Source organism: Scyliorhinus torazame, chromosome 11 (assembly GCF_047496885.1).
Source record: "Scyliorhinus torazame isolate Kashiwa2021f chromosome 11, sScyTor2.1, whole genome shotgun sequence".
In the NCBI taxonomy this organism is placed as follows: domain Eukaryota; kingdom Metazoa; phylum Chordata; class Chondrichthyes; order Carcharhiniformes; family Scyliorhinidae; genus Scyliorhinus; species Scyliorhinus torazame.
The window spans coordinates 17,291,203-17,317,269 of NC_092717.1; the positions used below are offsets into that span (position 1 = coordinate 17,291,203).

General features: G+C 43.1%; 1 protein-coding gene across 6 annotated transcripts; it reads left to right on the plus strand.

Annotated features, from left to right (window-relative positions):
* The first annotated feature begins 4 nt into the window (after nt 1-4).
* Nucleotides 5-18,946, plus strand: tfap2a (transcription factor AP-2 alpha). 6 transcript variants are annotated; one of them, XM_072466992.1, is made up of 9 exons: nt 5-154; nt 4,232-4,330; nt 6,429-6,503; nt 6,782-7,213; nt 9,696-9,747; nt 12,051-12,279; nt 12,971-13,089; nt 15,621-15,762; nt 17,509-18,946. In XM_072466992.1, exons 1-9 carry the CDS (start codon nt 41-43, stop codon nt 17,798-17,800), a joined length of 1,554 nt encoding a protein of 517 aa, XP_072323093.1. In that variant the 5' UTR covers nt 5-40; the 3' UTR covers nt 17,801-18,946. The 6 variants fall into 6 exon arrangements, with proteins under 6 accessions (XP_072323093.1, XP_072323095.1, XP_072323096.1 ...); XM_072466994.1 differs by lacking the exon at nt 6,429-6,503; XM_072466995.1 differs by lacking the exon at nt 4,232-4,330 and having other exon boundaries at nt 8-154.
* Nucleotides 18,947-26,067: the final 7,121 nt, after the last annotated feature.

Sequence of the window (26,067 nt, forward strand, 5' to 3'; positions counted from 1 at the left end):
GCGCGGGCAGGTGGCACCCAGCACTTTATGACCAGGTGAGATGATCCCGGTAGAGGTAAAAGGAGAAATTACTCAACAGCTCACAGGTCTATTGACGACACCACAGACAACTCCAGGCGATATGTCAATACTGGGCAAAATGGGGGACTGGCAGGTACGTGGATTTATCTGTTAACCACACTCCTTCAGCACATTTTTACCTGAGCCCAATAGCTGGTGAAAGTTGCTGTTTCAGTGCTGCCGTATGTTTTGCTATTTGCTGGCGTAAAATTAAACCAATTCACTGGTAGGAATAATTGCACTCTGCAACAGGGGTCACTAGGAGCTCCAACTTTCTATCAGTACTAGCATTCACGTTTACCTGAATGACGTAACTGATGCAAACTCTATGTGGTTTGCAACCGAATAAAAAGACCTTTAGATAGTCCAACCAAGGCTAACGTGGACAAAAGCCGACGTGCTCTAAAGTGCATTTCAGCTTGATTTGTTTCACTGTGCCCTCGAAAGGGTTCCTCCATAAATGTGCCTTAAACCCTCTTTTTTTTGTGGGGGGGGGGGGGGGGGGGGGGGTGGTGGAGGTGGCTTGCCCCTTCTGCGGATTTCAATTGAGTTCCTAGTCAGTTTACTGTGGGCGCTGTACTTCAGCCAAACAGAAAACAGCCAACTGCAATCATCGCCATGTTTCAACTACTTCTCTTAACTTGGGGCCAATCACCATGAGATTAAAAAGTACAAAGATTAACGACACCCTTAACATCGCCACTGTGTGACTGTTTTATTTAGCTGCTAGTTACTTAGAACAGTACTTGGGATATTAACTTGGGCAATTAACAATTACTTGGGTAAAAGTAACTCGTTTCCTAGGCGAGATTAAATAAAATTGAATTTCAATGTTCCTTTGTAAACACTGTGCGTATGGCGATTGGATGTGTGTCTATAGATTACCTTTTCACAAATGCGCTCTTTGATTCAAATTAATTGGGAATCCCATTTAATAGTCAATTCCATTTTCATGGAGATTAAAGCAGCATTGCATTTTAAATATATTTAGTATCCATGTCAAACATTTGTAGTATACAACCATTACATACAAATGTATTTCTGCAAAAAACTATGTGCTGTTTGCTCCGTACACAATGTACAGCCTCGTTGCATTGTTCTTCCGAGATGTTCTGAAAGATTTGAGGTAGTGAAGTATTACTTGCGCGTCTCAACTGAAGAGACGTTATGCACAATTTTCCATAAACTTGATTACAGTTTAAAAGTTGGAGTTAGTTATCACACTGTTCTAACTTTGCTGTAATTGGTATTTATGGGGGGGGGGGGGGTGATGAGGGACACGTTTGACGTTCTTATAAAGCGAGAATGTCTCAACTGGGACGAAATACCCTGCACCTAAGAAAATGCTTGTTAGATGCTGATTATTAACTCAGGCACCTATAATGCACAGCCGGTGACAGCAGTATTGAAGCCAACGTATTTGCAATATTGTCCAAAATCTATCCAATATCTCCCTGGAGTGTGTTGATTTCTTTCCACCGCCGAACGAAAATTTGTCAAATAAAATGTCGAAAGCACACGTACAGGTCAGGTGCGAGGAATGGGTAAAGAATGCAGTAGGATAATTGGAGTTTAAAAGTTCCCTTCATCAATGCACCAAGTTAAACTATGTGGTAAATGTTTCCATTTTATTTATCACTGTATCGTAAAACTTTCAATTTGATTTAACGGTCATTGTAAACTGCAACAGGTGTTTTGGAAGTTATTTTTCTTTTGCCCAATTCTAAAAAGACAGATCTGATGAGTGTTTTTTAAAATGAGTAAGGTGAAGACGTTATTATATGTAATGGTGGTTCACCACACTCGCACGGTTTAACGGGGATTACTGCATTTATTTTAAAAACAGAGTCAATAGATATGACCATTTCCCTCCCCATAGAAAATCGCCGGCATTATTTTTTTTTAAAGAGGCAATTCTTGTTAAGGCCACACGCGTTTCGAATTACACTATTTTTGAAAGTGCAAATTGGGGAGGGGAAGCATACATTTCACAGGTTTGGGCTGCTCAATTGCTTTACACCAACGCCAGGTGAGAACAGCATTACAAAACTGTTCTGTCAAAAATATAGCGTCCACTCAACAGTAGCACATAGTTTGAATTATTCATTCCACTTTGGTATAACAGTCAATTAGAGGTTAATTTTATGTATCACTCTACATGTACTCCACAGCGAGTCTATCAGTAAAGAAATGATCACATTACAATGTTAATGGTTTTTTAAAGTAACTAACACATTACCGCAGTTTACAGAACGCCAATACAATATTATTTAAGAAATGCAAGGTAGACCGAGAAAATATCGATGCTTTAACTTCATCGACGCTTGCAATACAGGTAGAATCGGGAAGCTGCATGCCCATCCCTTTAAACCAATAGTCACATAAACTCGCTACCTGTTTTAATCCCATTACATTTTGTTTTGGGGGCAGGGATGTTTCAGCTTCAAATATTGAACAGAAAATGATAAATCACAACTCATCCAAACGCCTTGGTGTAAATGAACAGTTGAAAGTGAGCAAATGAGGGAACAAATCAATCCCCCCCCCCCCCCCCCCCCCCCCCAAATAAGCTTTTTAAAAACGCCTCTGTGATGTCTGCAACAAAAAACCTGTTAGAATAAAAACATACTCCACTTCCCCATATATATATATAAAGCTGCATGGACAACCCCAAAATAAATCCAGGTATAGGCAAAAGATGTTCACCTCTTAACCGCAATGCTCACTCTGACTCTCCAGATAGGAATTACGTTTCATTTCAATTTCAAAGGATTTGGTCTTTTGGAGCGAGGTGTCCTGAATCAGTTGATATCTCGGCTCTCTAATTAAAGAGAATAGATTCTGATGACATCTTCGTCCCAGAGCTCCACCAAAAATGGTAATGAAGATTAGCTGAAGACGACGCCTAGATCTGATCACCCTGATTACCTGGGTTGATAGCCTTCCACACTTTGTCATCCTGAATGAAAGACCACGGATAAACCTTCTATCTCAATTCATAATTCAAAGTCAATTGGGTGCTTATTATGATAATAACTTCTGTGCAAAACACAGGAAAGCGGTTTGCAAGACGGCGCTAGGTCGAAATCTTTGCTTTTAAGTCACTGTTTATGCATGGCTTGAATAGCTACATAACAAACATGATTTCCACCTCAATGGCAACAAACCAACACACTACACGCTTGCTACTTAAAGCCTCGACATATCAAAGAGAGTGAATTCCCGACAGAAGTTCTCGCTAGCACACCTACCAATTCACAGGGTACGGCAGCACCCACAGTCACCGAAACAGTCTAAACACTGGCACTCAAAAGAGAATCCGATCAGGATGCACTTTAGCACTCCAGAAACGTTGCCACTTTGCATGAGCTGATAAGTCCCCTGGAAATATATTGCAAAATCATTTGATGAAATTGCCTTTTCTTGACTGGGAATGTTCCTGGCCGTGGCGCGTTAGGGAAGACAAACATTAGCAAAAAGCCATAAAATCGCTATCAGTTCGGAATCTATTTAACTGCATCCTTTGTGAAAATGGGTGAACGTTAAGCCCATTACTTTGCAGAGGAACAGACGAAAGGAAGTTGGGTGCTTGATGAGCAGAGGAATGTGAAATTAATAGCTTTTTGAAAATATGTGCAGTATATATTTTTTACATCTATTATCGCCACTTTAACGTTGTGAAAATTCGAAATGCCTTGTTTTAAAACAAAAGTAAAGTACATTAATTAAACTCATGTGTTTCAACAAGATTGGCATGGCATAATCAAGTAAAAACTCTGTTACCACTGTATCTGCTGGAAAACGATTCACTGAGAACATAAACTAATATCCTGGCATAATGTGCATTGGTGCAATGGAAGGTAAGGTAGGATTTAACTATTTGACTCTCCAACTCAATACAATAAATAGCTGCATGTACGTTGAAAAGCTGCTGCCCCACCGCCAGTGCAATTTAATGTTGACGTCCATTGCCAGCCGGCAGGGCCAGCTTCTCTACCTGTGTCCACTGGAGCAGTAATGTGGTTGAATGAGTGCTTTGGCTGGCGTTCATATGCTAATTGGGCTGTTATTAGCGAGTTACTAAAGAGCTGAGAGGGGAACACGATCGACCATTAGAGGGAGATCTCAGAGCACATACAGAGCGCTAAACCAGCACACACTCTCTATACAGGACTGTCCGCTCTCTGAGACATCCAGTCAGCCACTTTTGCACCAATCCATGAGAATGCTGTGGAAATTAGCGGACAATATCAAATATGAGGAGTGTGAGGTAAGACATTTCATATCAGCTTTTAACAACAACAAAAAAAACGCAGTCTGTCGGATGAAGGCATCGAATCACATTTAAACCGGATATTGCAAAGTTTATTTTTTTAAAAAACATTAAGCATGTTTTCGCAATGATGTGTTCGAAAGAATATGCAGTGTGGTCAACATTTGGATTAGCATTTGTGCAATCAGTTTAACAATATTGCTAAAATATTACAAACACCGATTGCAGTGTGTATGTCTCGTCCCTATCGCGTGGCAGGTTTGTAAACAATTCAGGGAGCGAAATGTAAGAAATGATACCCTCGAGGTTAAAAAATCTGAAATTCGGTGAATCTGGTGGCAAGCTTTAGTCTACAGATTCATGATAAAGAAGGCCCTTGTTAAGGGGGGGGTCGCATGCTGGTGATGTTTGTAAAGGCAAAAGAAAGGCAATGTTGTAAAATATATAATTTTCCTGTATTGTCGTAAAGCACTGTGGGAAAGTAAAAGTTTGATCAAGCAACCGAAGCGTTTGTGCTGTGAACTCTAATGAATTGTTATCTAGTATTCCTATCTGTCTGCATGTTTTCATGAACGCTCCTTCTCACTCCCTCCCTCCCAGTTCTCCCCCAGCGAAACACTGAAAGCTGCACAAAATTGTGTCGCCGTTCTGATGAAAGGTTTTGTGTATGTGGTGTAATCTGTGCGAAACGACAGCAGGCGTTAGATGGTCCTGGCTAAAGGCCGTGTGTGTGTGTGTGTGTGTGTGCCCGGATTGAGAAAGTTGATCTTGTCGAGTTTCCTCGATAATATTTGGGGAGTTGTTCTGTTGAGTTGTGCAGCCAGTCAGACGGGTTTGTACAGCAGACTGAGAAGACAAGCAACACACACCACGGGCTAAACCAACCCTTAGTTTCACTTTATCCTGGAACTTAGCGCCCGATTTGGTTTTTTTTAAAGAAGGAACGGCGAAGTGGCGAGGGAGTTGGAGGGGAAGGGAGGTAAATGAAGAAAGGACTGGGAGCCTTCCTCGGAAAGTTAACCACCAGCATTGAAATGCATTGATTTGGGACTGACTCCGAGCTGGGGTGAGACAAAAGTGTTGCTTTTCGGATCTCAGTGGGAAGCAGCTTGCGTAGAAGTGCGTGGAGCCGAATGAGGGCTTTCGGAGACTCCACAGTGTCTCTGTCGCTCTCTCTGTCTCTTAACTTTTAACCCGTTGCACGATGGATCAGACTAGTCGTGACCCAGGAGCAGGACAGCACGCATCTCCTGGGAAAGACCTGAAAAGCAAGCGGGCTGAAAGGTCAGGTAGCCTCTGCCCAGCCCGGAAGCGAGTGGTTGCCGCCGACATGCCTTTGGCGTTTTCTGGATTCTCACACGATAACGAGGTGCAAACTCCTTCCCCAATCTCTCTCTTTCTCTCTCCCTCTTCCATTTCTCCCTTCCACCCCCCTCTCTCCCCCTCTTCCTTTTCTCCTTTCCACCCTCCCTCTCTCCCTCCCTGTCTTCCTCCATCTCTTCTTTCCTCCCCTTCCCTCTCTCTCTGTCCCTCTCTCTCGCATGTCCTCGATCACTTGAAAATGTTCTCCTCTCTCCCCTCCCTGTGATTCGTCAGACCCAGCTATGTGCGCCCCTCCATTCTCCCCCCTCTCTCTCTGATTAGATACACTGATTCAATGGACGTCATTTATAATAGACACAGCCTTTAGTTGCTTCCTTGCTTCACGCTCCATTTCCAACCATTCTCTACTTATTAAGTATTCGTGTAATTTTAATAGTCATGAATATCTCCCATTACGAGCTCAGCTGAAACCGTGACTCGCCGTTAGAGGAGGAGGGCAGAGAGAGAGAGAGAAAGGGGGGGGAGAGAAAAAAAAGTTTGAAAAATCTATCGACTCCCCCAAACTAGACACAATTCTGATCATTTTTTTCTCTCTCCACACCCCCCCCCCCACCCTCACCCTCTCAGTTGTGTGTTGTCCCCAATGAAGAATTTTTTCCCCCCCAAAGTCTGATGGATTCTACTGCCTTGTCCCTGCATGCGATTCCCCGGCGTTGTGACCGTGTTGTAGTTGTATAGTACTGGACTGTTTTTTTCCAATTCTCCACTTTAGGTATCTCTATTTTTCCCCCCTGACGAGCTCAGATCAGACTGCCCGCAGATGTTAGTGCACAGTTTCTCGGCGATGGTGAGTTGCATAGTGAGATGACACTAGATTAAAACCGAGCCCCAAACTGGTAGCACTTTCGATTTTTTTTTTAATTGCTTACCTCCTAGGAGGATAATGTTTTGCGGAATTCTACACCCCCCCCCCCCCTTTTGTGATGATGCATTTGCAATTACTGTTGCTGGCCTTTTTATTTATATATATGTTTTTTTTAAAGCCAAGCCCAACACAAACGAATGTAATGCCCAGGGATGGTTTTCTATTTTGTCGTGTAACTTTCATGTCTGATTTCATTGCAGGACCGGCATGATGGAGCGAGCAATGGGACTCCACGGTTGCCCCAGTTAGGGTCGGTCAACCAGTCGCCATATCCGACCGCCCCGCCGCTGTCTCACACTCCCAACACGGACTTCCAGCCGCCCTATTTTCCTCCTCCGTACCAGCCCATCTACCCGCAGTCGCAGGACCCCTATTCCCACGTGAACGACCCTTACTCGCTCAACTCGCTGCACTCGCAGCCCCAGCCCCAGCACCCGACCTGGCCTCAGAGGCAGAACCAGGAAGCGGGCATCCTGCACCAACCCCGCGGGCTCCCGCAGCTCGCCGGCCTCGACCCGCGGAGGGAGTACCGGCGGCCCGAGGTGCTGCTCCATAGCGCCCACGGACTGGACTCGGGGCTCGGGGATTCATTGCCCATCCACAGCATCGCGCACTCCATCGAGGATGTCCAGGTTGGTTCATTTGCAACCCTGACTTTTGTTATTGTTTGGGTTTTGTGATATTGAATGAAGTATTTTCACATTGGAAGGAATGCCACAAAATCTGCTCTAGTGAACACTTGATCCGCTCAAGATTTTAATAATAAAAGCAGACGCATATGTCACAGCTTTTATAATCAATCAGGGAAAAAAACAAGTAATAGATTTCTTCAAATGCCCAGTAACATGAGTGCTGTTATATATGTTGAATGATAACATACTCCTTTCTGCAGAGTTAGAAATATATTTATATATAAATCTTCTATTAATTAAATATAACATCCATCGTTTAACCATGTCAATTTCTGGCATTTATGTAAATGATTAGTTTCCAATAGGGTTAGATTAAATCGCACGGTGGGTTTAACTCAAAATGTCAACTCGGTGGAACAGAATTATTTCAATCTGCTTCCTTTGGTGCGTCAAGAGCTGAATTATTTTTTGTTATAATTCGAGAGATGCCTTAATTCGGCCCCCCTCCCCCCCTCAGAAAATAAGGGATGCTTTATTAGCTTTGGCGAGTTATTTATTGAGAGTTGGTTTCAATGCCTGTAGCCATTGTGGAGTTACAGATCCCAGGTTAAAAACAGCAACACACGCACTAAACAAAAATGCAAAAAGGGGCACGCGTTTTATTTCTAGTAAAGTGTTAATTTTTCAGCGTGGTGGTGAACTGTGCTTTTAAATGATATCATAATGTGAGCTCCTTCCTCCAGCGATAGGTTGGAATAATTATTAGTGTGTCTTGCAAACAAAGGATGCATATTAAAAGCAGAATGAAAACCATCCGCCCTCATGGTAGCTGAATTTAAGGCTCTGTTTTTTTCCCCTCCCCCTCTCTCGAATCGTTACTTTTAATTTCGTAAAATAAAATGCCGGATTTTAAAGCTCTCGTAAAATATTCATAAGCAAGGCACCGCCATGCATTCATTCCCAAACAAATACTCATTATGAATGCTTAAAGCGATTGAAAGCTGTTCAACATTCCACTTAATACCTGCGGCTATACTTTACTTAAATGTGACTGGCTCTTTAACACACACACACAAAATCTGCTGTATACAAGTTTACAAATGCAGCCTTCACCGTATGATAGGCGTCTGCACCTAGGAGAATATGTAACAACAAAGGCAGAATAATCTGCTCACAAAAAAGGTGTTACAGAGGAAAGAGAGAGAGAAAAGACTAAATTGTTCAGATAATTTCAGCAACGACTGTGTTTGTGTGATACCGGAATTTTCTTTTTAAGAAGTCCTTGCCTCCATGAAGTGTTTGTCTCTCAGTAATGTGGGGGGAGCCTGCTGATCTGGCTTTGGAATGTAATTATTATTATGAAGCCTCTTTAACACTCTGGTGTCAATTGTTCGGATTGTCAAAGTGCTGCCAATGTTGTACATCTCGGTGGTATTGGGAGCAAAAGGGGGGTGTTTAGCGCCTTTGGCCGCGATTATCCTGGGGGCGAGGGACAATGTTACTTTGCATCGCTTATAAAGCATTTAGTCTCCCAGATTATAACTTCGATGCAAAAACAGCTCTTAATCAAGAGGGAAATAAAATCCGATTCAGTGTGGTTTTCCTTTTTAAATGCACGCTGGATGGTGACTGAGGGCCAACATGGATGTAAGCGGCCGGTTTGAAACTAGCTCGACTTAAAATCAAAAATCACTTGGCAGGTTGTGCGTGAGTGGCTGAGGCAGGTTTTGAGAAGAAAGGATAATGGAGAATCTACCAATAATGTACTGGGGAACCAGTGTTGGCCACAGATGGGGGGGGGGGGGGGGAGGTGGAGGCATATCATAAATAATAATTGAAAATAAAATAAAAACTGCATGAATAATGTTAGATAGGTCGCGGGATAACGGCAACGGCGATATGGAAGTCAGTGCTAGATGTGAGATGATTTGGTTCTGCGGTGATTGCCAATCTCTGAGTCTCAGTAGAATTCGTGTCGAATTGGCGAGCGTGTAGTGCTTGCTGTTGGAATGAAGACGCTTGGTTCACTTATTAACAGGGCAATGCTGAGGACAAAAATGCATTTCCGTAAGGAACCCTGGTAGGAGATGGTCACTGGAAAGACTTGCTACCCCTTTCACACACACACAGACACACACGGATATTCTACCTTACCACAAAAAAACATTCAAACAAACAAATCTCAGAACTTCAATTGATCCACGAAGCCCCCGAAATCCACTCACTGTAACGAAAATAAAATGAATAAACCATCCCGCCTCGTGCAAATATTGAAACAAAGAAGGGGAATTGTTCCTTTTGCAGAAGTGTATCATCATTTTTTTGGTTTTGTCTTGTGCAGAAGAATGGCCCGGCCTGTGGGTCGATTGTTACAACTTCTGACATGATTCAGTTTCTCTGAGCTTTCTGACATGCTAAAGATTTTTCTGCAAGTCTTTATTGCCACAAGTTTTACGGTAGTCTTTTTGAAATTCCGTTTCAGCATGTTGACGACCAAGGTATTAACATCCAGGACCATACCGTCATTAAGAAAGGCAAGTTCTGTTGTTTTTTTGGGGGAAAATATATATCTCCTCATCCAACACGTTTGCACAGGCGAAATCCCAGCTCAGCATACCTTTGGAGGCTTGGCTCCAGTTTATCGTGTGCAGCATCGAATGTCAATTCAAGGGGGGGGGGGGGGGGGGTGTTGAAGAGAGTTAAGAAACAGCCATGATGGCTTGCAGTATAGTTGTTTGTGGCTCCCTCCTCGGCCGCCTTTGGATTTCCGCGGAGAAAGGGGGAAACCAGCAGCAAAAATCATCCAGTCTACACATCTCAGACCCTGGACTTCGGCGTGGCTTTAAGGAATTCCTCACGGTTGTGCTCCTTTAATGAGCAAAGGAATTAGGGAGCATATAAATCAAACCAAATGCCTCAACTTGCACAAGCAATTATACTGTCGATTGGCGTTACATGCGTTTTGAGGGTCTGGTTAAGTCATGTGCATTTAGACATGTATTTATTTCTGTGGAGCTTTTTGCTGGGGCAATGTGCACTTAAACCACCTTAAGTACATTGCTGCCTCCATAGCTAAGCTGTTTATGGTGAAGTTGCTACACGATTGGTTCGAGTTTGATTATATATATATATATATGCATCGAATTAATATGTATACATCATATATATATTATATATGGTCCGTTTATGCACACTAATTCTTAAAACTGCAGCATACGATTAAAAGGCTTAAGTTTCATGTTGCTGCTTCTCCGGGTTTTGTCACATCAAATTACATGTGCAAGGGATAAATCTTAAGAGATGCTCTTTCCACGCCGACATGATAATTGGCTCTTTTATTAGTAATCTCAAGAGTTCGTTTAACTCCTATTGTCTCTATTAGCCTCCCCAGAGCTATTAATGTCACAAGTGATCTATCCGGAACTAGAAGCTCGACGTCTTCAAAGATTTCAGAGTAGATTTCCAACGCTATCCAATGCTAGGCAGTGCAATTGATTATACTGCAAATGTGCGTTATCTGTATGTTTGGGGTTGGATTGGGATGGGGGGAGGCGGGGGGGGGGGGGGGGCGGTGCACGGGGCAATATTTATAGAATAGAAGCACAGACCAAAATCTCTAACCTACATTTTAGTCGGTCAGTCAACAATACAAATCTACCCTTGATAAATGATTCTCTGGAGTTCAGAGGAAAGATGGCCAGTGAGTGGCTTTGTAAACTTGTTTGGGTCTGATTCTGAAATGCTGGTCGGGATTAAATAATTGTCCATTTTAAGCCTAAATACGACCCTTTTGTTGTTGTTGTTGAAAGAACCTGATTACCTAGAGCGAACCGCTGGCAAAACGAAGGGGCATTTCCGCGCGAAAATGCCTCCTTCAATTTCCTGTGAATCACCAGCGGTTTTTTTTTTCTTCGCTGTTGCTGTTACAGTGACCTGATAAATTGAGTCTACGATTTGACGTGCTGATGTTCCGGTATGTGCGCGCCTGTTTTGTAGTCAGAAGCAATGACTATTTTACTCCGGTGCTGAGTGCAGTTGGAATCAAGGGCAGATGAAAGGAATCGAATTAGCATGAGAATAAAACAGAATAATATCAGCGAGCACATCTTGTTATTGCAATGTTTTTTTTTGCCATTGCGAAATAAATGCATTGAAATCTATATCGCCTGCAAATAGCTGACTACAGAAATGAATGGGTCACAACGAGAAGAGATGCTAGGGGTTTAATAGGGTAACGGAGATAGATTAGAATATGTGTTTACTCTTGACTTGTAACAGGAGGCTCCTATTTGTGTTGTATCGAATCGCAGGAGAAATTCCTATTACACAATGGAAATGATTTGACCATGATATTAACCCACATAATGTTTCAGTATTGCCAGTGAAAGGCACAGTTAAACAACATAACTTTGGAAAGACCGAATTTATAATAAAGACGTGTGGCACACTGCAATTCGATCTGAATGTGTTACATTTTTGCTCAAATGATCAGATCTTATTTTAGTTTTTATAAAATGCACAATCAGAATTCCAATTCAGTGTCTAGAGGACAGTTTGCAGCGAGGTGAGCAGCGACCGCTGCCTATGGTGTCAGAATGCGCCTGTAATGTAACAAAGGCCCTGCTTTATTATCGACTGCTCCATAAAATCTCATCCGAATTGGCCCAATGATTTTTTTTAAACAATATATGGGGCTGTGCCGAGTTTTGAGTTTTGGGTTAGCGGGGGTCACGAGTACAGAGAGTTATAAAGTGACCATCTGTGTCAGATTATAGAGATGGCAGAGGGGTGTTCTGCAAAGGGATGCTTGTTGATTTGTCCCATGGTTCTGTTTCAGGTCCCATGTCCCTGTCTAAGTCTCACGGTGCTGTCACCTCGATCTCACTCAACAAGGACGGGCTTTTTGGCGGGGTTGCGAACCCAAACGAGGTGTTCTGTTCAGTTCCGGGTCGCCTCTCCCTCCTCAGTTCAACTTCAAAGTACAAGGTGACGGTGGCGGAAGTACAGAGGCGCCTGTCTCCGCCCGAGTGTCTCAACGCCTCGTTATTGGGAGGAGTGCTCAGGAGGTGAGGGCTCCTCGTGTGCGTTGGGCACCTTGCGACACAGCCTCCGCTCCATAGAAAAGACAGGATGACACACACATCAGTGAGAATCGCCCTTTTCACAACACATCCCACCATTTAATGATTTTAGCAATGCCACCATTATTTATTATCACCAATTGCTAATTTGTTTGTGTTTCCCATCGAAACCTTAAAGGGCAATTATCACATTTTGGACATGGTTAACATTTACATTGCAATTTGCCAATGTGTTTCAGTTAATGTTCATTTGAATTGATCAAGAACCTTTGCCAGGAGGTCAAAACGACTGTAATAAATTAAAGGCATTTCATAATGCCACGAGAACAACTTTATAGATATACTCTTAAACACTTTTAAGCTAAATATTGATTGGACAGCCTTCAATCGGATAAGTCCTCTTTCTTTTTTAGTTCCCTTAAAGTTTAGCTGAAACTACGAGTGTGCAAAACAGTTAACTCCAATCCATTCGAAAATCAAGATTTAGATTACCAAAGGGTTAATAAGACCTCGATAGCAGAAACACCAATTACTTGTCATCACAAAATGTGCATTTAACGTTTCGTTTTTTGTTAAGGAACAACACTTTTAGAGTTACTTTAAGATGTGAAAACACGTGTATCAACTTTCAGTTTAACCACCAGCTCCCCCCCCCCTCCTTTTTTTTCTTAAATAGGGCGAAATCTAAAAATGGAGGAAGGTCTTTAAGAGAAAAATTAGACAAAATTGGATTAAATTTACCAGCTGGTAGACGTAAAGCTGCTAACGTTACGCTGCTAACCTCACTTGTCGAGGGTAAGTACACGTTATTGCATTTTCCTCGTGTCTAGGCGGGGGCGCACTAATGAACGTGGGACGCGGCCAGTACTGTACAAGAGCGGGAACTAGTGTTTCTGCCAAGCCACGTGCCTTTATGTAACTCACACCGGCATTCAACAACCCTTGTCTCGTGTTAACCCTTCAATGTGGTGACAGAGGCACACAACCACTGCCTGCTTTGGCACTGAGCTCTCTGTACTGACTGGGTCCTTGGTATATGCAACGAATAATCCCGGCAAGGTTTTATTTTTTAAAAATCCCATTCTTAAAGTCACAAAGCCAATGCGCAGAGTGGACAGTGCAACCCCTTAATGTAGACATGTTGTAAATGGCTGTTGTGTTTGGTTTTGGGGTAGGGAGGGCTTGGGGTGGGGGGGGGGGGGGAGTGGGGCTAGTCGTTTGAGACGTTGGACTGGTCGATTTTAAAAAAAAATTACATTTGCTTACTAATGACCGAAAAATCTTCCCGTGAATGAGGAGCTACTGAGAAATCCAAAGGCGCAGTTTTGTTCCATCAATTAAAATGCCGTTTTCGCGGTTGTGGAGTTGAAAATAATAAGCGTGCATGCAGATGAGGCATTGCGGAGGGTTCAGTGCGGGGGGGGGGGGATCTTCATGAATTGGCAGAGTGTGGGAATCGACAGATTCATACATTCAGTTTGTTTTGATTAGAGATTGAGGAATAAAATCCTCCCCCCCCCACCCCCCTCCACCCCGATTCATTTTAGTTTTTCGTTGGGTGCCTTTCGAAACTGGCCAAAGAGCAATTTCTGTTGTTGTATCCGCCTGTAACCAATGGCCATTGTGGGCAGCTGGAGACCTGGCCACGGTGCCGCCAGGGCTATGCTGAGGACGGTCCAATGTGTCAGGGTCTCGTGGAGAGAGTGAGCTTCTCAAAAGAAAACGATTGCATTAATCTGATTGTGGTCCTCGGCTATTATTAGCCAGGAGTGGGTTCAGGCATAGATGGTTTGCTGATAAATGTGTGACCGGTTGGTTTTCTAAGGGCGGGGGGGGGGGGGGGGGAGGCAGGCTGTTGGACTGTGTGTCCTGTTGTTATTGTTTATGATCTGTTCCATTTTATGGAAACGAGTTACTGGACCGAGCCTTTGAAGCACTAATTGGCGCATGCGTCCTTCCGGAGCTGGCTAATGGCAGGAAGCCCTGCAGTAAAACCCAACTGGTTCAGGAAATTAAAACCAAAGGCTTTGAAATCAACAGAGAGACAGGGTTCTAGAGAATGATGCAGCCGTGCAAGAGGAGCAGACATATATGTTTGCTCTTTGCAAGGACTGTTTCTTTCAAAATGCTTAGATGTGCAATACCTGAACTCTGCGAATCCATGTGCAGATTTAATATTATATCAGCCAGCTGATTGCAATTCTAAAACATTGCGAATCGTTCCCATTACCGATTTGTTATGGTGCACTGTACTAAACTGCACGGGCACTTGGCTTGAATCGTGCTCCTTCAACTAACATGTTTTTGTTGTTGTTGTATTTCTGCCTGATCAATGAACTGTTTACACCCTCTTTAACTGGCCGCTGCAGTTGATCTCCAAACAGTTTTTTTTTTACAATCAGCAGAAGTTCAAATATACCCCCACAGCTCAGCCGTTTACAAAGTGCTGTCCAAATCCAGTCTGGGTCTTGGGAACCATTCTGATATAATGTTTCCTTCTAATGTTTATGGGCCAACATGTGAAAAGATTGCAAACGGCCATTGCTGTGTACTGTATTACCACAGCATGCTTTGTTGTTCAGTTGCACTGGGGGTTTGTCGAGCCCAGGCTTCGGTGTAAGAGGATGTTGTGTAGACATGGTTTTGGGCTGGTATTGAATGCATGACAACAAAAGAGATATTGTCAATTTATTTGATACTGTATCCAGTTCACTACTTAACTCCTCGTAATGTCGTTAAATGACTCACTGAAGCTTTCCGATGGTCTTTTTTTATTGCATGCTTCAAATATTTAGTTTGTGACAAATGGGAGCATGAAGCTTTCCAGCAGACTACTTTCGAACTATTTCTCCAGTCATGATGCTGAAAGAAACCCGGGGTGCAACATGCGGATGTTAGTTATCCTGTAATGCAATCTACATATTTAAAGACACATTACCATTCCCTGGCAGCGCCAGGAGAAAAGTGATGGTTTTCAACTGAACCTGCAAACAATGCCGGAGGCCACCCCCGCCTGATAGGCGTGCCATTAAATTTAATCGACTTAATAAATTGCCCCAACCAGATTTCAATGTTGCAAAGTGAACCAAAAAGGCAGCCATCTTTCTTACCCACCGACAGAATGGGGTTGAGCCACTTAAAATGTAACATGTCAAACAGTTCTATTAAACATTTTCGAGAGCCTTTGCTGGTGAAATCAGTTTAACATTACCAAAACCGGGAGCGCTTTTCATATCCCCTCCCTCCCCACCACAACAAAAAAAAAATGAATGTGAAACTTTATGCGTACCAACATTTTGCACATTGTCCTTCATTCCTCTGTCCAGGTGAAGCTGTGCACCTTGCCCGAGATTTCGGTTATGTTTGCGAGACAGAATTCCCAGCCAAAGCCATCGCCGAGTATGTCAACCGACAGCATTCTGATCCCAGTGAACAAGTGACACGAAAAAACATGTTACTCGCAACAAAGTGAGTCCTCTCTCTCTTTAAATGAAAGCTTCAACTGGGCTATTTTTTTACACCTCGCACTGCCCGGTGCGGGATAGTGCTAGGGCTCTGAGTTCAAAAATTTGGACAAGATTGACGTTTTCTAATACTTGACCATTTCGATTCTGACCAGGGCTGAGAAAGATGTGATGGGTGGTAACAGTTTAAAATGCAGAATGGACACGGGGGCTCCCACACCTGGCGTTAGCAAATATTCATCGTCTGACTCACCACTGACCAGTGTTGCTCCCTGCCCCAGTTGGCCCTCAATGTTTTGCCCTGTCGGAGGATCGAAGCCACTGTCATCTCGTGAGGTCACACATCAGAGAGAATTATTTAAGGCACAATATTTTGCCAGCAGTTAAAAAACATTATTTAGCAGGGGGCTGCTGTCGAACCGCATGGATCAAAAGGCATGTGTGAAAAGTAAATTATCTAGGATGAAATGTTGGAGGATTTTCTTTTTCCCAGGCTTGTTTTCTAGCCTTTAATTAAGAATTTGAAATGTCACCGAAGGGCATTGTGCATAAGCGTCGGGAGGCTGCAATTTGTATCGATGGTTACACGCCCACTGAAATAGGCATTCTTTCAAAAGATATAAAAACAAAACACTTAGAAATGTGATTTGCATAATTCTGGAGCCCATCAACATAGATTCAGTTCTCCTTTATATTAGGATTTCAAACATAGCTAGATACACGCAACGTCCGATCCACAAAGCCACACACACGCAGACGATATTAGCTATCAATAATATATATATATTAAATGTATATATTTGTGCTTAGAAAAATAGGGATTATTTTATACACTCTGAGGCGTGTGTTGCTGGAGAACACCTTCGTTTATGACCCGTCACCTCTTCCAATTTTCCTATTTGAATTTGATGTACCAAATTGTTACGTTTATTATATGGGGGCGGGGGGGGCGGGGGCTTCACACACTGCACTAGAGAACTCGACAATGGGAGCAAAGATTAGTTCTGCCTGCACGGACATTGTTTTGTGAATAACCAGTTTGCCACACCATTGCAAGTCCCTGATTAACATTTTAAACCGGAATGCGCTCTCAGGTCTTGGGGTTTTTGTTTTGTAACAAAATCGTGGGCATAATTTTAAACACCTTTGCCTCATCGTTACCCCAGTCTGAAATGGAGATTTGGTGGTGTGGGGGCGGGGGGGGGGGTCAAACATTGATAACCCCCTTGCCAGAACCTGCGCGCTTTGTTGCACAGGGCAACATTTGCACATCGGGCATTTGCAATGAAACAAGATTCTATTCTGGCAATTTAATACAAACGGCCCGAATGGATTTTATGTTTATTTGTGTTCATTTTAAAAACATTGACCTGTCATACTTGTACTCAAAAGGGGGACAGCCAAGAGCAAAAACGTGTCTTCCACTCAGGAAACCCCTTGATCGAGACTCCTGAATGAAGTTATTCCTTAAGGGAGCTGTCCATCCTAATTCAGGAGAAAGAATGTATTTAAAAGGCATTGTGGTGTGTGGCTGTTTGAAAGGTGATCTTGAGATTGCATCACTTGTTAACTCTGTACCTGTGCCATGTTTACCAGTGACGCAGAGCGGAACCTTACTAGAAGTTAACTTGAGATCAGTTTTATGTTAAAGTGCTGAATAAAAGCTCTCTCTCTCTCTTCCTCCCCCGCCCCCCCCGCCAACCCCCCGGAGATATAAAGTAGCTTAACTTGTTCTCTCGACATTTTTCAGACAAATCTGCAAAGAGTTTACAGACTTGCTGACTCAGGATCGATCTCCTTTGGGAAATTCTCGGCCAGCCCCGATTCTGGAGCCTGGCATTCAGAGCTGCCTCACTCACTTCAGTCTCATCACACACGGCTTCGGGAGTCCGGCTCTCTGCGCTGCCATCACCGCCTTGCAGAACTATCTCACGGAAGCACTCAAAGCCATGGACAAAATGTACATGAACAGTAATCCCAACAACCACACGGGCGAAAACCCCAGTAAAAGCGGGGACAAAGACGAGAAACACAGAAAGTGACGGGAGTGTGGAGCAACTTAAAGAAAAAAAGTACAGTTTCGTAAAAAAAAAAATTAAAAAAAATTAAGAGTTGTCATATAGGTGTGACTGTTTATCCCTCAACCTGCAAACCCGGAGCCTTAGCGAACAGCGCAGACGATGAAGAATTTTGAACTGCTTTTGAAATGCAAGAAGTTTCTGAACTTTTTGACCAAGTTAAAACTTCATGGGACTGCTTCCTGATTGACATAACTCCCCTCTCCCCCACCGTTGTTTATCTCTGTTAAGATTGTAGCCACAATCATTTAAAGAAGGTAACGAGGATACATTTTATCAGTATTGTGAATAAACTAGAACAGTTCCTCTTTCATGTTCATCGTTGTAAAGAGAGAGAGAAAAAAAATCCTCTAAGGTAACTGTCAACTCGGACATTTATTGCAACATGCAGTTCGCGGTATAACAAGGGAAAAACAGTGTTCATGTATGTATATATTTATTTATGTGTAATTTAATGGGAATTGTAAATATGGTGCGTCTGTTTAAGCCTTTATTTTATTTAACTGGTGATATCGTTTACCTCCTGTTAGTGGGTTTAAAATCTTCAACCGACTGCAGTAGTTCTTTCCGTGATTTTATGGTACTTATTTAGAAAGGTAAAATTGGGTAAATTATGGGATACACATTTTAGCCCTCTGTAGCATGACAAAACAGTTGAACAAAATCCAGGAGAGAGGGGGGGCGGGGCGTAGGGGAGGGGGGTGGGAAATCCGAGTTTTATACGATAAGCATCGAATTTAGTTTATAATGCCACATAAATCCGAGTTTTAACACAAAAATAAAGAGAGACCTAAATGAAAGAAGCATCTGTGATGTTTTTTTTCGGTGTTTTAGAAATACCCTCTGTGTTGTGACAAATAAATTACCTGACACCATGTCTCCTTGCCTACTGAGGAACCAGAGCAATAAACTGATATTGTCCATAGAACGATTTAGTATTTTATTGTTGAACTGACAGCATTTGGGACGATGATACCTTGTATGTCCTCTGGCCAAATTGGAGGCAGTTTTTAGCTGTATTATATAGAGTTGTGTTGGCAATAGTTTACATGCCTGTCGATGTATCATAGCCCTTTGTTACCCAGATAAATAAATATTTGATACACTTTATGTCGATTTTTTTTATTCAGTAGCTCTCTTTGCCCAGGCGTATTTTAACCTGGCAGTCCTTCTCCCGGAGCCCGTCAGTATGCTCTGCAGTAATTGGGTTTAACTCTCCCTTGACAATTGTTCCCCTGCAATAAGCAGCTGAACCCATTGTTTCCCTCAAGTACAATAAAAAAAAACTTGAACTTTCAAGTTAGACTTGGGCAGGCTCGCTCTGGTAGGTTATTGAGTCATAATCAAAATAAATGATAAAACGGTGGTGGTGGTTGGGGAAGGAGCAGGAGGGAGGTCTGGAGATGGAGGGAGGAATAAAAAGATGCATCGCTAAGGTCTTCAGTATCCTGAAATAATGTACCTAATGATGTGACAAGTTACTAAATAAACCTCGCAGATTTCCATGATGCGTTGGTTGCCAAATGTCGATTTGCTGTTTAACTCGTTAACAGCTTTGCTTCCTGACCGGCATTCATCAGTTTTGCTTTACCGAATAACAGATAATCTGGGGCATATTAATATTTTCTGGCGGGGTTTCCTGCCAGGCGTCGTGAAATATTATGTACTGCTAACTGTCTCCTATAATAAGCCCACATGGCCCCCAACCCACCCCCCTCTCCCTCCCCCAACCCCACACACACTGTTTTGTACATGTTTTAAAAATTGTTATAGTACAGTGCAGCCAATAGATTTAACACAATAAGGTTGAAAGCTACATTACCCTTTTTATATTGCATTTTTACAGGGTCGATGATTCGTGAATACAGTAATGGGCACGCTATGCACACATTAATGTTTCCCAGCTACAGGGTAGAATAAGCCTTTGAGATAAGAGGGGCGTTTAGCAAAATATAGAAAATAGGGCCGTTTGGACGGCGTTGACTGCAACGTTTAATTATTCTTTGTCAAATGAAAGTTAATTTGCCTGTAAATTATCGAGACGGAAATTCTAAGTCTGATAAACAAGTTAGTGTAAATGAAATGCACAATGCTAGCAGGTGAGACTGAGCGTTGTCTATCAGGGCTGTTTTTCTTGGCTGGATCTCAGAATGTGTGTGGGATACTGTACTTACCTCGGGCACAATGGCATTCATAAACAGTATTTCAAGTCTGCTGTTTATACAGGGAATAGACACAAAGCCCTTTTTTTTTTTCAAACATCAAAGCATATTTATTAAATAGCAAACGCGACGTCAGCAGAGAGGTGTAAATCCCCGGGAAATCCATCTTCATTTTTAAATAGGGCTGAGTTGGCGAAATGAACATCTTTGAGTTTGTGGTGGTGGTGGTGGGAGGGGGGGGGGGGGGGGGGGTTGGTGTTTAACACAACGTGACATGCTACATGTTGGGGCTGAGATGGCTGAGGGTGTCAATGGCATTCTGAAGGGACGAAAGACATCTTATGGATTTCATTTTAATCTTTTAAAACTTAACAAAAAAAGAAGTTGGAACGCATTAGGGGAAACGGTCACGTTGATTGATTTTTATGGTGGACAGGAGTTAAGGTGGCTGGAAGCCGCTCCGAATAATCCCCAACCCTAAACAAGCTGGAAGCCTGCTTAATAATTTTTGCATAATATTTCACCAATTAAATTGCTGCAGTGCGGATTCAGCACTGGAACGGGCACAAGATTTCAGCTTTTTGAAATCCAAACAAGCCTAATGATGGGCGCTAGCTGGGCCAATTGATCTTCCTGGTTAGATTTTCAACGCGGGGCATTACTTTCGATAAGAACTGCGATTTGCTAATGTTTCTTCCTGGTGGGAATCATCAGATGCGGCTCCCTGGTAGAAATTTGTGCTAGCTTCGTGGCTATGTTTAAAAAAAAAGAACCCGTATTGGCCGCTGTTGTCTTATAGCTCTGCGTGTGTTTATGGGGAGGGTTAGGGTTAATTAGCGCCATTATCAATCATTAATGCTTGCCTAACGTGTCTAAGGTATAATCAAGTTAGAAGTCTGAAGTCAACATCTGCTTCGTTCCAATTAAATATTTTACGCTAAATCATTTATTACTTGAACAGTCAGCCTCCCCAAAGAGGCATTTTGTTTCAGAATCACAATCATAAAATAAAGGGCGCTTAGTCAGGAAAGTGAAATCTTACCCTCAGGGTTCAATGTAAAAATCAAGTACTTACAAATAACTCTAACCGTGACATCCCCTTTTTGTCGTTTACTTCAGCCAATATTTATCATTCTTTTTTAAAAACGTATATATATATATATAATTTTAACAAAAGTCATCGCCGCTGACGGTATTAAGGGCCAGTTAGGGAAAGTTGAGGGTAACAGTAGCGAAATAAGTCATCAGCCCCAACTGCATTCAGCTCGCCTCCACTTTCAGGGTCAGTAACCCTTTCAGACCAATTTCCGTCCTCTTCCCCCCCCCCCCCCTCCCTTCCACGAAGGCTTGCTTGAGCGAGCCCCAAAAGATAAAATAGCTGCTCCCAATTCTTTGTTCCCGATTTTGAACGGGGTCCAACGAAGGAGAATCTCCTGAGCAAGATTTGAAATGCAGGTCTGGAGCAGATGATCCAACGCATTGTTGGGCAAGAGGTGGAACGCTTCCCGCGTGTCCAGCTGCCTCCACTGGGCGATTGACCTTTCCACAATCGCATAGCATCTGTGACAAATAAGCCCGAATGGCCGGGACCTGGAGCCATCCGGAGAATCCAAGTGTCTTATCTGTCAAACGGTGCCCTGTCTTCCTGCTTAATCAGCCCCTCCCACCCTCCACTCACCCCTCCAAATATCCTGGGAACAGGAGAGTTAAAGTTCAAACCAATGTGTCGTGAACTAAATTGAGCGGCGGGGTGAGAAAATGAGTTCAGCTGACGGGTTTGTGAATTCTGTTCTCAGGAAGGGTGTCCACTTGGTATGATAACTCGGCCCCTCACTTTACAGATGCTGACTGATTTGATAGATATTTCAAGTCCCTTTCCATGCCCATTATATTGGCACCGCCCCCCCCCCTTGAGTGTAATAAGTTGAACGCATTACCCTCGTGAGGCCCATCAGAATGCAGGCGCTACGCAGTGCAGGAATGCTAAACTATATTTCGATTGCTCCTCACACTTCCCTCAGACCAACGTTCTATTTCCCTTTGTTTCTCTCCCCGCCCCCCCCTCCTAATATATCTGTTATTATTGCTTCCTAGTCAAGCTCAGTGGTCAGCATTTAGTTGTGTGTGTGTGTGTTCCAGTGAGCCTCAGATGCATGGACCTTCTTCTGGACACTTGCATGTGCCAAGCAGGGGCAATTGGAGGGGAGGGAGCGTGTCCTTGCTGCCCAGTAATAAGCCGGGTGTTAATGGTCGGAGAGTGCACTGTCTGAGATGTTCAGTGTGTAACCTGTTTTTCTTTGTTTGTAGGTTCAGAGATCTGGATACTGGGTAGGTGCAATTGTTTTTACTTTGACAAGTGGGCTCGTAGTTACGGTCGCAACCGGTTGACCGCCTCTATTGGTGCTACTTTCTCATCCGCTTAAGTTAGATTTCCAGGTGATCTCTTGCTAGGGTTGCCAGTTTGGACTCCATTCAGGGTTTGTAATATCCAAGAAGCCAGAGTCAGTTTTATTGTCAATTTCAGGCGAGCACAGGGTGGACATGCATGTGTGCTTGTAAGGCTCATTCCCAGAGTTCAAATTGGGAATCCCCTTTTTCCATTAAAATCACGGGCACATAAGGTATGGACCACTGTATTCCCTGACAGAACCCAAAGGGTTTCAGGTGGGAGTGTTGATCGTCTGGGAGAGTTGCGATTGTAATTTCAATAAATAGTGATAATCGCGATCAAAAGTTAAAAAGAAACTGCATCCTGATTTGCCAGAGAAACGACATCAGATCCTTCCTAACACATGAACCAAGAAATAACCCTCTTCCTATCTTGTGGGAAAACTTGTGAAATCAAACGCAGATGAAGGTCTGCAGCAATGCCAGCTCCAATTTGTTTGAAATACGCCCTATTTTCCAAACGGGGTACAGAGTGCGAAGTAGATCAATTCAATCTATGATGGTCCTTTAATGGTGATCACGAGATGGATAGGAATAATAATGGAGATGTGCAAATATTTAATCATGGTCATGGCTCCAAACCAGGAGCAGGGAAGTCCATTGCCGGATACCTGGTCAGTCCAGGTGAATTGACACTTGCATGGGCAAACAGCAAAAAGTAGAATGTGTAGACCCGCCGTTAAAAAACATCTCCTAAACGTTATTCCCGTATATCTGCGCGTAGCTTGAAATATCCACCTTAGAATAACATTGCCGCGAAGGTTACATGTTACAGTTCAGATATTAACGAATTAATTTTGAGCTGCGGTGTGATCGTTATGGTATGCGGTGAAATTTTCTTCTGGTGTATGTGAGGAAGAATCCAGTTCATTGAAGAAAAGTTAACATTTTTGTTGTTGTTTGCAAATAATAGGGGAGGGTTTCCTGTTATTGTAAACCAAGGGTGACAAATAGTCCAAGCAGATTTTATCTTGTTACTTTAGGAAGTCATAGAATAGAATCCCAACAGTGCAGTAGGAGGCATTCGGCCCATCGCGTCTGCACCGATCCGCCCAAAGAGCACTCTGCCTGGATCCCCAACCACCCCCCCCCCCCCCCGCCCCCCAGCCACCCCTATCCCCCGCTGCATATCCCTTTGCACTAAGGGGACATTTAGCATGGACAATCCACCTAACCCGCACACCTTTGGACTGTGGGAGGAAACCGGAGCACCTGGAGGAAATTCAGGCAGACACGGGGAGAAAGTGCAAACTCCACACAGACAAGATGGGAATTGAACCTGGGCCCCTGGCACTGTGAGGCAGCAGTATTAACCACCGTGTCACCGTTGTGCATATTTTTGATTTAAAAAGTGAGTTTGAGCTTGCCATAGTTCCAATATCCGTGCGCTCAAACTGAAGTTATTCAGCAAGTCTAAGATCTGTGTCCCACTGGAGGATTGGTGCACATCATGTCAACTGATGCTCCCGGACAGTTCTGGGGGGGAGGGGGGTGATGCACTACAGGAAAGGTGCTAGATCTTCATGAAATGTTAAATCAAAGCCTTGTCTCACTCTATAATTGTCTGTAAAAAACACTGTTCAAATGGGGCTAAACCTATGGTGGAAGGCAATATTTATTTCACACCCTGCGTTCTTAAAGAGTGTCAGAAATGGTTGATGTGATCACTGTTTGTGGGACCTGGCTGACTGCAAATTGGTTTCCCTACATCACAGTAGTGGTTATGCCTCAAAAAGTACTTCATTGCCTGTGAAGAGCTCTGGCACCCCCTGTGTCTTATGAATAGGGTATGATATCGCCATTGACATTGCATGGTTTGTCAGCTGTCTCCTTGAGCTGGGGTTCAGTGAAGTTGTTCCACTGCACAGTTCCTGTCACTATGGAGTTACTTTACCTCCAGATACATGGAGTCCTGGGCAGGCAAAACCCACAGCAGCAACTATCTTAACTCCTGACCATAGTGTTGATACAAGTTTGACACTAATGGCTGCTTTGAACTGCTTTTGATATTGGTTGCGTTTTAATTTGGAATGTGTACAGTCAGGTTCCGTGAGCTTGCTGCTGCCATTTACACCACTAAATTCACATCAGCTCACTCTTGTTGATAGACTTGAAGACCCATTTTCTTCATAGGGTTTCGAGTCTGCCTCCCGGACAAGCGAGGCGGATTTCGTGAGAAAGAGCTTGTATTTATAAAGTTCCTTTTGTGTCTTCAGGACATTTAAAGTATCTCACAGCCAATTAATTACTTTTCAGCTGCAACCACTAATGTCATGTAGGGAAGATCACACAAAAACAAATGTAATGAATAACCAGTTAATTTATTTTGGTGTTAGTCAAGGAAGGAATGCCAGCCTTGGGCATCAGGAGAATGTTCTGTCCTTTGATTAGTCCCTCAGTTGAACATGTTTTCCTAAGGATGCGCCTCTGACAACGCCACACTCCCTCAGTACTGCAGTGAACTGCCAACCATATTATGTACCAACATTCTAGAACCCATAGCTTTTTCTTTCTGAGGCAATAGTTCTAAAATCAACTTTAGACTGTATTTGCAAAGCAAATTCGGTGTCAGTAGAAAGTGATTTCAACTTCACATGAAAACCTGCGACATGAATCTGGAATCGGGCCCCAAACAGATTCTGGAGTGAGTCTTGTGAGAGGGTTACATTGCTTCAGTTTAACACCCCATCTAATGCAGATACAATGCCAGTCCCAATCTGATTTACAAAGTGTCCACAAGGTCTACTGGATCCTTGGGCACTTTGTAAACATGCATTAAGACAATTCAAATTTTCACAGAGCAGACATTCCTTACCTCTCAAGCATTTCAATTTGTAACAATTGGAAAACAGCTTTGCTTATGCATGTATCCGGGCACATGCAGAGCTTTCTCTCAAAACCGGATGGTTAAAGTTTCAGCCAAGAACCGAGAAATGTAAACAATATTCAGAGGGGCTGGAATTGAACTCCAGCTACCAGTCTGAGAGCAATCGCTGCGGTGTAAATCCACTCCAAGAGTCCTCTGAATCTCCAGCTTTCAACTACAGTCCCCACTCTCACTGGTCTCATACTGGGCTGGGGGATGGTGAAGAGGCACAAGTCTACACGTGTAGACGTAAATATTTGCACAAGTGCCCGCCTTTCACATTTACTAATGGTTGGGAAATTTTAATGAGAATTGACAAGAAAGTCCATTTACCACAGTTAAAAATGTAAATGCATTCCAACAGACTGCCTGGGAATGTTTCAAGCATTAACATTCGAGATTAACAGATCACATTGCACTAGTTGCAGTTATACTGTACAGCCAAAACAATATTAAATTATATTCTGGAAGTTGTCTCAATGTGCAGCTCCACCATCACTTTTACACTCGTGCTACGCTTCTTTAACTTTCTCTCAATGGAAACATTGGACTATAACTCTGGTGTCATATCAATTTTGACTGTCATGTGCAGTAAAGTTTGAAGCAAGACTTTCATTCACATAGCATCTCAGCTTGTCCCAAAGCATTTTATAGCTAATTAATTACTTTTTGATGTGTTGTCACTATTGTAATATAGAAACTGTAGCTGCCAATTTGCGCACAGCCCACTCACTCATACAGAAATGTGATAATGA